Source organism: Arachis hypogaea, chromosome 5, assembly GCF_003086295.3.
Source record: "Arachis hypogaea cultivar Tifrunner chromosome 5, arahy.Tifrunner.gnm2.J5K5, whole genome shotgun sequence".
Classification (NCBI taxonomy): Eukaryota; Viridiplantae; Streptophyta; class Magnoliopsida; order Fabales; family Fabaceae; genus Arachis; species Arachis hypogaea.
The window spans coordinates 115,119,944-115,132,179 of record NC_092040.1 but is presented as its reverse complement, the minus strand read 5'-3'; the positions used below and the strand labels follow the sequence as shown (position 1 = coordinate 115,132,179).

Sequence of the window (12,236 nt, the reverse complement as noted above, 5' to 3'; positions counted from 1 at the left end):
ATAATAAAAATATGTTCAGTTGGTCTATTTTTAAAATGTATTTTTTAATATTTTAAAATATAAATTTTTATTTTTATTAAATGTATGTTTTTAGTTATTTAATTTTTTTATTAAGTTAAACAATTTATTTTTACATAATATCAAACATGAAATATATTTGTTAAATTTATAGTCAATTTAGTTCTAAAATTTAAGATTGAAAAAATATATTTGTTAAATTTTTTTATTTAGTATTGAGTATATACTACTTGAATTAAAAGAGCTATGATAAATAATAAATTAACTTACTAGTCTTATTTTTTAATGGTTGATCTATATAAATGCAATTAATTATTTTAAGATTAAAATTTATTTCATATTTGATATTATATAAAAATAAATTATTTTTAAATTTGAAGTAAGAATCAGGTCATTGAGATTCTCTTGATCAAATGACAGAAAACTTAACCAATGAAATGAGCCCATAGTTAGAGAAGACATAGCCCGAAGAAAAAAATGAAAACAAAACTAAATAAATAAACACAAATATTGATCATATGATAAAATTAAAACAAAATAATAAAAAGATCGCTGAAAAAATCAACAAATATATATATATATATATATATATATATATAAATAAAGAAAGCGGAATAATTTGAGAACTGGGGAGTATGATGGGAGAATCAAGTAATGCAGTGGGACTAATGCCAGGGTATAGTGATGCAGAACAAGAAAATGAAGATATAGAAGTTAAAAAGTTCGCTGTTTATGGACGTTTGCAATTCACACACAAATTGCGACACCCTACCACGAATTATGTGTAATTTGGCTTTAAACATAATCCACAAAATTCCTATACTGATTTACGTTCATTTATAAACTATGGATCCTTGCCACTATTTATATAATTTAAAAAAAAAATACATTTTAATATTCATTTTACAAAATATATATTCTAGTAAAATTAAAAACTAAATTATTTATTTTAGTAAATTACCCTTAATACGGACTAAGAAAATATCAAGATTATTTGATCTCTGAAAAGTAATCACGGAACAGTCTTATACTGTACAATAAATTTTTATACACAATTTTTTTTAAAATTAAAAGTAACAACTATTATTATTAATGGATAAATACCAATAAATTTTTATAATAAAACCACATGTGAGGCCGGGATGATCAATGGCAAATTTTGGGCGTAATTCTTCAAAAAATTTCAAATTTCAATTCTTTTTTCTATCTATTTCTGGGTTTCTCTCTCCTTCGCCCACGGAAATCAGAATCACTCTATTCTTTCGACACTCTTTTTCTTTTTTCTCTCTTCTCTGATCGTCCTCTTCATTTTATCTTCATCTCACCAACTGGAAATTGTGTTTCAAGCCTCTGGGGCGCAGATGAAGCCTTTCTTTGCCTCCATTGGTCAGCTGTGGAAGGAGCAGAAGCTAGCCGAAAAACCCGCAAGGTTTGTCATCAGCACTGGCACTCAAGGTGATAACCAGCTCATCAATAATGTCCACTCTTCCACTTCCTCTCACCAACTGTAGCCTTATTTTTCCCTGACCTGATAGCTTTCATTTTTGGCCTCAAGAGCAGTTAATTGAAAACAGAGTCCTACATCTTGCTAAAATCATGGTAATTTTTTTTTTTTTAAGTCTTTACGTTTTTCAACCGTGTTTATTTACATGTATTCTTATTACATTATTATGTTCTTATTAAACTTCATGTTTTGGTGTTCATAGCAGCGAACAAAGCACAGAGCAGAGTTCCAAGAAATTATGTTTTGCTGTTATTAAATATTTTTTCTTTTTTTTTCAAAGTAAAGAAAAAGGAAACATTTTAATAGCTATGCTGAGTTCAGCTGCTTCTTCAACTGCAGATCTTCTTGCAAAAGGGAAAAAGAGTCGGCCAAGGTGGAAGAAGAATGGACCCTCGGCAGGTATTATTTTTCTTTGAGAAATCATTTTTGGCAAAAGAATGTATTATTTCTTTCAGAAATGGTATAAATACAATTTGTAAATGGATTATTGAAAGATTCGAGGCTTTATAGGATGCCATTGAAAGCATGATTTGTAGATGTATAAGATTCAGTAGTTACACAATCAAACACAATTACTATAATATTCTTTTACTAGAATTGTATGTATGCTCCTACCCATTTTATTCTTTTTGGTTTGGAATTTAATTAAAAAATTGAAGCTATTTTTTTAAAAATATATTTAGATGTGTATTCATTTTTGTGCATTTTGAATCTTGGAACGTCAAGTACACAAATTGGGCTTTCGACAAATTGGCTACTTGGTGAAGGAGAATGCCTTGCTTTCCAACACTGTCAGAAGCTTAGACAAAGATGTCTCCAAGGTGCAAATTATTAGTATATAATAAAACAATTTTGTCTTTGAAGGAATAATTGTTAGCTTCTTGGCTTCATTTATCGATTTTGTTGAAGAGTTTAGGACACATACAATTCTAATTATGTCTCTCACTTGAATCTTTCTCTCATTTCTTCTCACAACCACGTTCTTCCATTCGAATTCAAATTGCAGACAAGAAAACTACATGCAAATGCAAAGCAAAGAGAATGATGGACATAGGAGGAGCATACGCGGTTTCTAGGAGCCATAGTGCTATATGGAAGAATTGCAGAGCATGGAATGTAATATTTTACTCTCCATAAACACTTTTATAATTTTTTATTCTTGTGGCATTTCCTCTGATGCATATTTGCTTTGGATTGCCAATTAATCTAGAAATGTATTCGGGCTCAAAATTTTGAAATTGATGTCATTGTTTGTTTCCTTTGCTTTTATCTATTGAAATTTGATATGGTAAAAAAAATTCGTTTCAGTTACTATCTATCCTTTGAAATTGAGTGGCTTAGGCATTTATAGGTTTGGCAATTTTAATATCTATTTACAGGTTTGCTAGGATTAACTTCCACAAATTCAGAGTACTTTGCCTCTGCCTCAGCACTTGCACCACCATTCATGCTTTGCTTCTTATTATATGTATTTTCTTTGTTTTATTAATTTTTTCTCCGCAAGGCCTTTTATTTGCTATTATGAGAGCAACAGTGAGAAAGAACAACAAAAAAAGATTTTAAAATGAATTTAACTATTTAACTATATAAATTTTGTTCATAAGGCAATCCTTTTCCTTTTTAATGCTATAATTGTTGTTGTATTTGGATGATAAGGTTGACCAAATAACCATTTCAGTTGTTTTAAAAGTAAGCTAAAATTTATATTTAAGCATATCTTGATGAGGAAAATCAAAATGTTGATTCAGGTAGCATTTGCAAGACGGGCGCTTAAAGATTCAGATTTGAGGATAGCTCATAGTTAGGCCTTTTTCCTTTTCAGTTATGTTAGTAGTTAGTAGCGTTAGGGATATAGATGTTATGGTTTAGGTTTATGAATATTTTAGCTTTTCTTTTACCTTATTGCCAATAATATTCTGTTCCTTCAGCTATTTGGCATTTATTCAAGCAATTGTTATAAACTTTAGGTATATTTTGTTTGATAGATAATTCTCAAATAGTATATATCTCAATAGCATATAATGAATGAAATTTGTTTGATGGAAAGATTCTGGAATTTTGAGAAAGAAAGTGAAGAGGTGGGAGGTCAAGGTGTTGGAGCTTAGCTCAGAGATGGAGAGGAAATTGAGCAGCTCATCAAGGAGGTATTTTTTTATTTGAATACCAAGTTATTTTATTTTATTGAGACTGTCTACTTACAAAATCAGAAGTTTTGACTTAGCTGTTAGAAGGGCATGTTGTCCCCAATAAGAAACTTTGGGCCTGGTGTTATTTCCTTTCTTGAATATAAGATGATAAATTTTTGCATAAAGGAGGGTGCTGATGAGGAGGGTGTGGAACCAGTGAAGGAATAAGAGGAGAAAAGTGTTAACTAGCATTGTTTTGAAAGGTAATGCATGTTGGATATTGTTAGCACTTGCATGCTTGGTCATTATAGGTTCCTTGTTAAGGTGACAAAGCTAAAGCCTGCAGATCTGCCTTTGTATTTGATGAATACCTTTCTGTCTTCATAATTCTATATTTGCACAGTTGTTTTCAATCTTTGAATACTCGGGCATATCTGTTGGCGCATAGCTAGAACTGCAGTTAGTATTTCTTTGATGTTGGAACAAAGCTTTGGAGAAAGAGAACTAAGTCAACAGGTGAGACATAGTGATTTTCAACACCGTATCCTGTTGTTGAGTTACTTCCAATATTGTTGAAGAGCAGAGAAGTAGATTATGTTGTTGAAAGGTACCGCTTATGGTGGTGTCTGATCCTGCAAGTTGGAGTGAAAGTGGTCTTATAGTAGAAAGAAACAGCAGGTAAAGCTGAAGGAGAGGACTGGCAAATGCTTAAAAGAAAAACAGATGCTGAAATTTGCTGCATTATGTTTCCTTATAAGAGTCTGATTAGAATTATGTAAACATAATTTTCCAAAATTTAATTGGTAGTTTTCTTCTATGCTTTAACATCAATGAACTTTGTATTTTTTGTGCTAGAGTAATATTTTTGTGATAGAGTTCTATATCTTCTATTGAATATGCAGAGCTAAAGAAGCAAAAAGTTTCTGAAGTAAGACTGGAATTGATGAGGCAGAAGCTTTGGTTCCCTCACCACCCTCTTTTTTCTTTCTCTGTTTTTTTAAAAAGCTGCCTTAATTTTTCATTATCTCATATAGTCTTTTTTAAGAGGCTTTGGCTTTTAAATTATGACAGGATAAAAATCTCATATAAGTAATTCTTTTTTCCTTTTGGTGCACCTATTTACCTTCTTAATCTGTGATAATTTTTTAATATTTGTAGGTATTACCAAAAATATCATGGCCCAAAAGTTCAGAAGCTCTTAGATCAAACAAGCTCATATTCAATTACTATTGTCAAGGAGTTAGGAAAAATCACTGTTCTTAACCGATGTTGCTCATGTGATATCATCATAGATAGTCCCCCTAAATGGTTCCCATCAAGAATAATTTGATGGACTAGCAGTGGATGAGGGAATTTTTTTTTTTTTGAAAAACTTCCAAAGAAGCTATCAGTTTGTAAAAGCTATAGAAGAAAAAACCAGCACAATTATTTATTCAAAGAACTAAAAGAAAATAGTTATTTCACTAGGTATGAGCCATTAGCAACTGAAGTAGTTGATGGTTTATATGATTTATGCTTTAAGGCATTACATTTTTTTTTATTTTTGTTTTTGTGTTTGTGTGCGTGTGTGTAAGGATGTTAACATATGCTTGAATGTTGATTTGTGTTACTTAAGCATATATGCTTAAGTAGAATAAAAATGTTGATTGTGTTGTTGTATCAATGACTATGTTAGGTAACTATACATGTCAACTGTTGCTTATAATTAGGCTAATGAAGGAATGTGTGTAATTTTCTAAGAATACATTAGTAATTTATGTGATTAATAGTTGGAATTTATTTATGAGGCAGTGTTTTAGTAATTGTTATTGGATTATAAGTTTGAGGAAACACTTCTAATTTATTTTTCTTTTTTCTTTTTTCAGTTTTACAACAAATAAAGAAGGAAATAAAAGGAGAGAGGGAAAATAGAAAAACCGAGAAGAGAATATGGAAAGTGAAGAATTTGAAAAATATCTTTTTTTTTGTTCACTTCTATGTCATTGTGAATAAAAATGACTTTTTAGATATGTTAAAAATATATTATTCATAAAATACTTACTAAATAATAATTCATGAATAAAATAATATGTAACAAATTAAATTATAAGTTAAATTTTAAATTTAATAATTAATTAATAATAAAAAATATAATATATGATTTTTTATAAAAAATTTTAATGAAAAGATAGTCTTAATGTACTAGGATTATATATAAAAAATTGTGTGTAAAATAATGAACGTTTGTGCTTAACTTTAAAAAAATGTTAAGCATTAATACTTTGAGTCGATATTTTCTTATACTATTAAAATTTTATAATAAAATTAATACTTAGTGTTTAAAGTGTAAGGCAAGAAGGCACAAAAAAAAGTGTAAGCCAAATATTAAAAAAATAATAAATTTTATTGGTTATTTATCATTACTCTTTCCAATTAGAATACATATAAGATAGTTAATTTCTCCTTTATATAACAACAAATCTATATATTTATTTGTTTTAATAAATTTAATTAAACTATAATTTAGAAGTTATTAATTAAAATTATTAATTATAAAGATAATATATTAACTATTATTAAATGAATTAACCATTCTAAATTTTATATATTAACTTTTTATAATCAAATTAAACTATCATTATGATAATATTTTTAAGCTTAATAAATATATTTATATAAGACAAATATATCATTATTTACGTTCTATATTTTTCTGTCATGTATCACCTATTTCACTACTTTAAGTAGGTAATTTTATAATTTTTTACATCATATTTTTATCAAATCAATAATACGTAGACATCTATTGTTAATACTTAATAATATAATTTAAAATTTGAGATCAACAAATTTATAAAAAACAATGGTCTTGGGCTTTTTGCTAGTTATTGTTAATGAACACAATATCACAGTTGAAGGGAAACACGGGGCAGATCCACGGTTTGCCTCCGAAACCTGCATTCTGTGCAAGTTTTGGAAGGTCTACTGAAATATTGAGCATTTTCAATTTGTTCCATTTTTTTCTTTTATTACTAAATGTTTGACACGCTTGAATACCACAATCCCTAGCCAGCTGCTCTGCTGTGAAAATGGGGAAACGGCGGAAGCAAAGGCAAAGGAAAAGGAAAGCAGCAGTTGATAGGGACGTTATCAGCAGGTTGCCGGATGAAATCCTGTGCAACATCCTCTCATTCCTTCCAACCAGAACGTCCGTGGCCACCAGCGTCCTCTCTCGCAGGTGGCGCTACCTCTGGAAGAAAGTCCAAGCCTTGGACCTCAACGATGATTTCTTTTACACCCCTGAACTTTCACGTAATGAAGCACAAGAGCGCTTTCTTATTTTTCTCAAGAAGTTTGAGCCGCTTCTGCTCCCGCTCCCCATGCGTAAGTTCTGCCTCTCTTGCCCGGTGGGTCAGTTTGGGTATACAGACCTTATTGGTTGGATTGAGCACGTCATCGGCAGGGTTAGTGAACTCTATTTCTCTGTGAGGACCGATGGGCAGACTTATGAATTGTATTTTCGCAATTTGCATAGCACTTCGCTCGTGTCGCTCGTTTTGGACGGTAATATTATGCTTGTTGTGGATTTTGTTCCCACTCCCAGTGAAAGTATTTTCCCATCCCTCAAGAACCTAGAGCTGCATGTCACTTTCAACTATGTGGACCTCGATTTGCTTCTATCTGGTTGCCCAGCTCTTGAAACTCTTAGGCTCACTTTAATTGATTTTCGTCTTGAAGCATTCCACATGCCTCCTTCCTTGAAGAGTTTAACCTTTGAGGTCACTGTTGTTATTATTATTATTGTGATGTAATATGGTCTTATCGCATGACTTTGTCTCTGATTTTTAATTTACTAGCATTTTGCAGGAACAATATTCAGATTCCGAAGATGTGACACTTGAGCTTCTTGAGGTAAACACTCCATCTCTTGAATACCTACGTCTCACATTACGAGGTTGTTACGCAGAGATTTTGGTTTGTGATTATCCCAACATAAAAAGAGCATCTCTAGATATTTCTCGTAAATCTGGGAATATTGCTTGGGTTCCTAAGCTCCTCCGGGCACTTTGCAAAACAAAATTCTTTTGGCTGCAAGTTTCAACAATCGAGGTGATTTGCTTAACAAAACGATGAATTTATGGTTTTAGTCAATGTGTTGAAATTAATATCCAATGATCTTTTGCACGCAGTGTTTGATTTGTGCGCCAGTACTAGACCTTCCCAACTTTTGCAATTTGATTCAGCTGCAACTCGATTTTCATATTTTCCAGAGTAGTCTTCTAATAGACTTGCTTCACAGTTGTCCTAAGCTTCAAGCTCTAAAAATTTATATATCTCAGGTATGGTTGATCTCATCACTTCAACTTTTTGTCTATTTGCAATTTTGTTTGCATCCTTTGACTTGACTTGTTCCTTGTTTTCAGTTCGTGGATTCTATTTCGAGCGGATCTTACCTAAAATCCCGCAATGGTTGGACACAGCCACTTAGCATTCCTCACTGTATTGTATCGCATTTGAACACCGTTGAACATCGAGGATATCTAAACAGTCCAGAGGAGCATGAATTTACCGCTTATATTTTACAAAGAGGACTTGTTTTAAAGACAATGACAATTCATACTAAATATAGCCTAGAATCAAAATCTGAAATTTACGAGGCACTATCTGAAATACAAAGGGGCTCTAGCATGTGCCGACTTGAAGTAAACTAACTGATCAGCATTCACCTGTGGTAAGGACTTTCTTGCTGTATGCTCTTGGCTCTTTGCTGAACTATATGCTTCTTTTGCATCAATGGTTACATGAATTATCAGTAACGAGATAATGATGAATCTTTGCACTTAATCTGAGTGGTTTTTCATATAAATGTCATAGAGACCATATGGGTGGTTTGTCCTCATCCATATTGTGATATGGTCATGTCACATGTGGCTGTTTATATGCTATAAATCGCTTTCAGCCTTTGCTAATGCCTAATGGATTTTTCTGAAGAGCATGCATGCTTCTATAATCTATCCTATTGTATTTATTCATGTCATGACTGTGTCTCATACCAACCATAGAACTCCCTATTTGTTTTGTCATCAAAGCATGAACTCAGCTCAGCACCATAACATATCAATCAATTTCATTTATGGATTAGGGACTGATCCACTAATAAGTATGGCTCTAACCCTAAAAATAATTAGGATCCTGTAAAGTATGCAATTCTGGCATAGTCATTGAATAGTGATTTATCAGAATATTTTAATTTTTTCCCCCATAAGAGTTATTAATTTCTCAATAAACAATGGTGAAATATGTTTTAGTGGTGCTAAATCAGAATAAGTTGTAGGAAAAAAATTGAAGCAATGAAATACAAACCAGTACAAAGTCATACCTTGACATCATTTTCTTACAAAGACACAAAGTGGCATTAGCATAGTCCAAAAGATGATATGGATAATTGTCGATCATGAACTGAATAATGAAGAGTGCAAAGGACAGTGACAGTGGTAGTGATGCTTTATGCAGATGAAATTAGATATGACACAAGGAAAAGCATTAGCAACAGATGATGATGATTAACACAGAAATGTCACAAAGTGAAGATGAAGAGATCAACATGGCAGCTTGGATTCTTGGTGTTAAAAATCTATCAATTCAACCATATCCACTTCCTTCTTTAAGTAAATTGATCTTCTTATCCATACTTAAAATTTCAAGTCATTTAACTTTTACACTCATGATATCTAATGAAGTGATTGAAGCTCATGAGTACTGTGATGATCGACAATCTTCAATTTCAGGTCCCCATGATGTTACAATTAGAATTAAAGCTGTTGGTATTTGTGGAAGTGATGTTCACTACTATAAGGTAAGAGCCTGAAAGTTCTTATTATCACTAATTATTAGTACTCTAGCATTTGCTTAATTCTGTTCTTTGAACACGACTAAACTTTGTTGCTAGACTATGAGATGTGCAAATTTTATTGCCAACAAGCCGAAGGTACTAGGGCATGAATGTGCTGGAATCGTTCAAGAACTTGGCACTCAAGTCCAATCTCTTGCAGTAGGGGACAAGGTAGCCTTAGAGCCTGGAATCAGTTGCCAAACATGCAATTTCTGCAAAGGTGAGTTAAGAATCATATTGATCAGAGACTTGTAGCCTTATATGGTATGACAAATGTAACCAATTAGTAACTAATTCTTGAAATATCTAACTGTATCTCTAATAAGGTGGCCGCTACAATCTCTGTCGTGGCATGAAATTTTTTGGATCAGCATCAACTCACGGTTCTCTTGCCAATATGGTAAACTTTTCTATGTGTTGCTCTGATATATCCTATGTTTCAATTTAGATGTACTTCATTTCATGTGTTATATTCAATAAGTTAAATAAATACTAATGATGAACATTGAAAACTAACATACATATAAGACCATATATATAATTATATATATAAACCTTCTTCAAGAGATACTGATTTTATAGGCAAAGGAGTCAAATAATCTTGTTAATGTTTTTCTCATCTAGTAACATTGCAATTGATTCCAATAAAATATTGAATGTTCCATTATGTTTTCAGGTGGTGCATCCTGCCAATGTGTTTCAAGCTACCTGACACTGTGATTGGTAAGATAACCCATTCAATTGGTAAGATATTTGCAATGGCCACATTTTGATTTAGGATATGGAATTCTTCAACTAAATTCCATGCTTTTGTATCTTTTATTGAGAAAAATTTGCCAATTACGTTTCCTTTTCTTCTTATTTTGTCTAGAAATTATTTTCTAAAATGTTGAGTGATTTCCTTTTGCATTCGTTAGACAGAGTGTAGTTCTTTCTCAAGTCACAAACACTATCTACAGGTTTAGCTGGTGACCATCTGCAAATAAAAGACTCGATAATAGATGTTGAGTTATCAGAAAAAAGTGATGAATCTCAGCTACCATGTGCTTCAGTTTCAACCAAACCTAGTGGAAAAGAAAATAATGTGGATATGATGTCTCCTTCACATCCAGTGGGATCAATTTCTGGTGCGAAAAATGGTAGGAAAATAAGTCTATCTTTTTTTTCCAATATCCAGACACATTTAGTAGAAATAAATATAGTAGTTATTTGTAGATTAATAAGGGGTATACATGTGAACAAATGTCTAATTCAGAATGATTTTTTTAATGTAATTATTAGTTTTTATTTTGGGTGTGTTATATATATCAATTAATGTGAAAGAATATAACATTCATATGATGATGGGAAAAGATCAACTATAGAATGTCACAAGAGTAGATTATGGTATTCAGAAGATAGATGATAACAAAATGGAGAAAGTAAAACGTGCTGTAGCAACAGTAAAGACAAAAATTCTAGAAAATGAGAAAGATGACCAAATTCAAGAACTAGCTTCTACATTGATAGAAAGGCAGACAGTCTCTTAGCACATAAGATAGTTTTTTACGTTCCTCATTCTGGTAGTGATGGGTCTTAGATACATATTTTTTGCTTATCTTGCTTCATTATGGAAGTGTTTATTTACTTTTGGTTTTTTGGAAAAGTTTTGTGCTCTTTGGTGTTATTACTTTAAGTGTTTTGAGTTTGATTGCTTCATTGTACTAAGTAGTAGTATTACTGATCTAAAGTTGAATCATTCTAATTAAACTGAATTTAGCCCTAAAGGCGTGAACTACGAAATGATCACTTTGAAGTTTAGCTATTTAGATAGTAATATACTAATATGTATGTATTGCTTATGTTCGTTTGATAATATGCGTTTGCAGGTCACACCAAAGACAACGATTATGGCCTTGCTAGTGAGAAATGGTTTTTTTTTTTTTTATAGTTTTTTAGGTAGTTTTGTTAATAATCCTATAGCATATGTTATTGGACCTATAAAAGTAAAAAAAAAGTTAAGGACATCTCTTTCATTTTTTATTTCCATGAACAGGTGGCTACAGATAACCCATGTATGTACATACCAAAAGCAATGGATTACTTTCATAATTTTATTTTCAATCAATTTCAATTAAGCAGCAAGTCATGTAGCTTCTATTGAGATGCTGATAAGTTATGTTGAATGTGAAGATCATGGTTTTATTGAATGAATAAATTCTCTGTGTTGATGCCATTTTAAGTTTTTCTTTTATTCTCTTTGCTAATTGTTACAATATTTACAGAAGCAGCTGCATGATATTATGCTTTTTTTATTATCCAAAGTTGTCTTATTCTTTTATAATCGTTATTTGATGGTAGTCTCTTTTACTATTTTAAATTGGTTTTTTTATGTTTTAGAATATCAACATCTATAGTATAGTTCTTTATTATTTTGAGAAATTTGGCTTTAATCATTATAAGTAGTTTGTTGTTAATATTTTTATTGTATTTTATAAAGTACTTCATTTACAACTAGAAAAAGTAAATCAAATAAATTGTTATCGGTATCTTTTATTATGCTAATTTTAAATGCTGCAAATAAATAATATAAAACTATCTTTTAAAAATAGAGTTATCCATTTGTTAGCCAAACTTGAATTTGAATTATGCTACTGACTTTTTTAAAGAAAAAAATGAGTAATTACTCAAACCAGTCTTTAAGAATTTTAAAAGTGGATATTTTAGTCTTCAACAA

At 31.1% G+C, this 12,236-nt stretch overlaps 3 protein-coding genes across 45 annotated transcripts; all 3 read left to right on the top strand.

Moving 5' to 3' along the window:
- Positions 1-1,139: 1,139 nt before the first annotated feature.
- Positions 1,140-5,311, top strand: LOC112803064 (probable NAD(P)H dehydrogenase (quinone) FQR1-like 2). Of its 42 annotated transcripts, none has more exons than XM_072237920.1 (9): positions 1,140-1,473; positions 1,862-1,921; positions 2,249-2,343; positions 2,529-2,638; positions 3,570-3,666; positions 3,838-3,911; positions 4,052-4,164; positions 4,551-4,608; positions 4,807-5,311. In XM_072237920.1, the coding sequence occupies exons 1-4, from the start codon at positions 1,380-1,382 to the stop codon at positions 2,565-2,567; spliced, it is 288 nt and encodes a 95-aa protein (XP_072094021.1). In that variant the 5' UTR covers positions 1,140-1,379; the 3' UTR covers positions 2,568-2,638; positions 3,570-3,666; positions 3,838-3,911; positions 4,052-4,164; positions 4,551-4,608; positions 4,807-5,311. The 42 variants fall into 42 exon arrangements, with proteins under 42 accessions (XP_072094021.1, XP_072094012.1, XP_072094014.1 ...); XM_072237911.1 differs by having other exon boundaries at positions 3,835-3,911; XM_072237913.1 differs by having other exon boundaries at positions 3,835-3,911; positions 4,551-4,596; positions 4,807-5,111.
- Positions 5,312-5,426: 115 nt separating this feature from the next.
- Positions 5,427-11,735, top strand: LOC112803063 (FBD-associated F-box protein At4g10400). Of its 2 annotated transcripts, none has more exons than XM_025846520.3 (11): positions 5,427-7,406; positions 7,495-7,737; positions 7,818-7,967; positions 8,052-8,359; positions 9,142-9,296; positions 9,417-9,484; positions 9,578-9,740; positions 9,847-9,920; positions 10,197-10,243; positions 10,480-10,659; positions 11,389-11,735. In XM_025846520.3, the coding sequence occupies exons 1-4, from the start codon at positions 6,717-6,719 to the stop codon at positions 8,337-8,339; spliced, it is 1,371 nt and encodes a 456-aa protein (XP_025702305.1). In that variant the 5' UTR covers positions 5,427-6,716; the 3' UTR covers positions 8,340-8,359; positions 9,142-9,296; positions 9,417-9,484; positions 9,578-9,740; positions 9,847-9,920; positions 10,197-10,243; positions 10,480-10,659; positions 11,389-11,735. The 2 variants fall into 2 exon arrangements, with proteins under 2 accessions (XP_025702305.1, XP_029154450.1); XM_029298617.2 differs by having other exon boundaries at positions 10,197-10,264.
- On the top strand, positions 9,353-10,232 carry LOC112804057 (L-idonate 5-dehydrogenase). Its single transcript, XM_025847492.1, has 4 exons — positions 9,353-9,484; positions 9,578-9,740; positions 9,847-9,920; positions 10,197-10,232. The coding sequence occupies exons 1-4, from the start codon at positions 9,353-9,355 to the stop codon at positions 10,230-10,232; spliced, it is 405 nt and encodes a 134-aa protein (XP_025703277.1).
- Positions 11,736-12,236: the final 501 nt, after the last annotated feature.

Coding starts and splice junctions, on each gene's coding strand:
- LOC112803063 (XM_025846520.3), top strand. CDS start 6,717: ATGGGGAAACGGCGGAAGCAAAGGCAAAGGAAAAGGAAAGCAGCAGTT. Junction 7,407..7,494: donor TGAAGAGTTTAACCTTTGAG/GTCACTGTTGTT, acceptor AGCATTTTGCAG/GAACAATATTCAGATTCCGA. Junction 7,738..7,817: donor TGCAAGTTTCAACAATCGAG/GTGATTTGCTTA, acceptor TTTTGCACGCAG/TGTTTGATTTGTGCGCCAGT.
- LOC112804057 (XM_025847492.1), top strand. CDS start 9,353: ATGATATCTAATGAAGTGATTGAAGCTCATGAGTACTGTGATGATCGA. Junction 9,485..9,577: donor GTGATGTTCACTACTATAAG/GTAAGAGCCTGA, acceptor CTTTGTTGCTAG/ACTATGAGATGTGCAAATTT. Junction 9,921..10,196: donor ACGGTTCTCTTGCCAATATG/GTAAACTTTTCT, acceptor TTATGTTTTCAG/GTGGTGCATCCTGCCAATGT.
- LOC112803064 (XM_072237930.1), top strand. CDS start 1,380: ATGAAGCCTTTCTTTGCCTCCATTGGTCAGCTGTGGAAGGAGCAGAAG. Junction 1,474..1,861: donor CATCAGCACTGGCACTCAAG/GTGATAACCAGC, acceptor CTTCAACTGCAG/ATCTTCTTGCAAAAGGGAAA. Junction 1,922..2,248: donor GAAGAATGGACCCTCGGCAG/GTATTATTTTTC, acceptor TGGAACGTCAAG/TACACAAATTGGGCTTTCGA.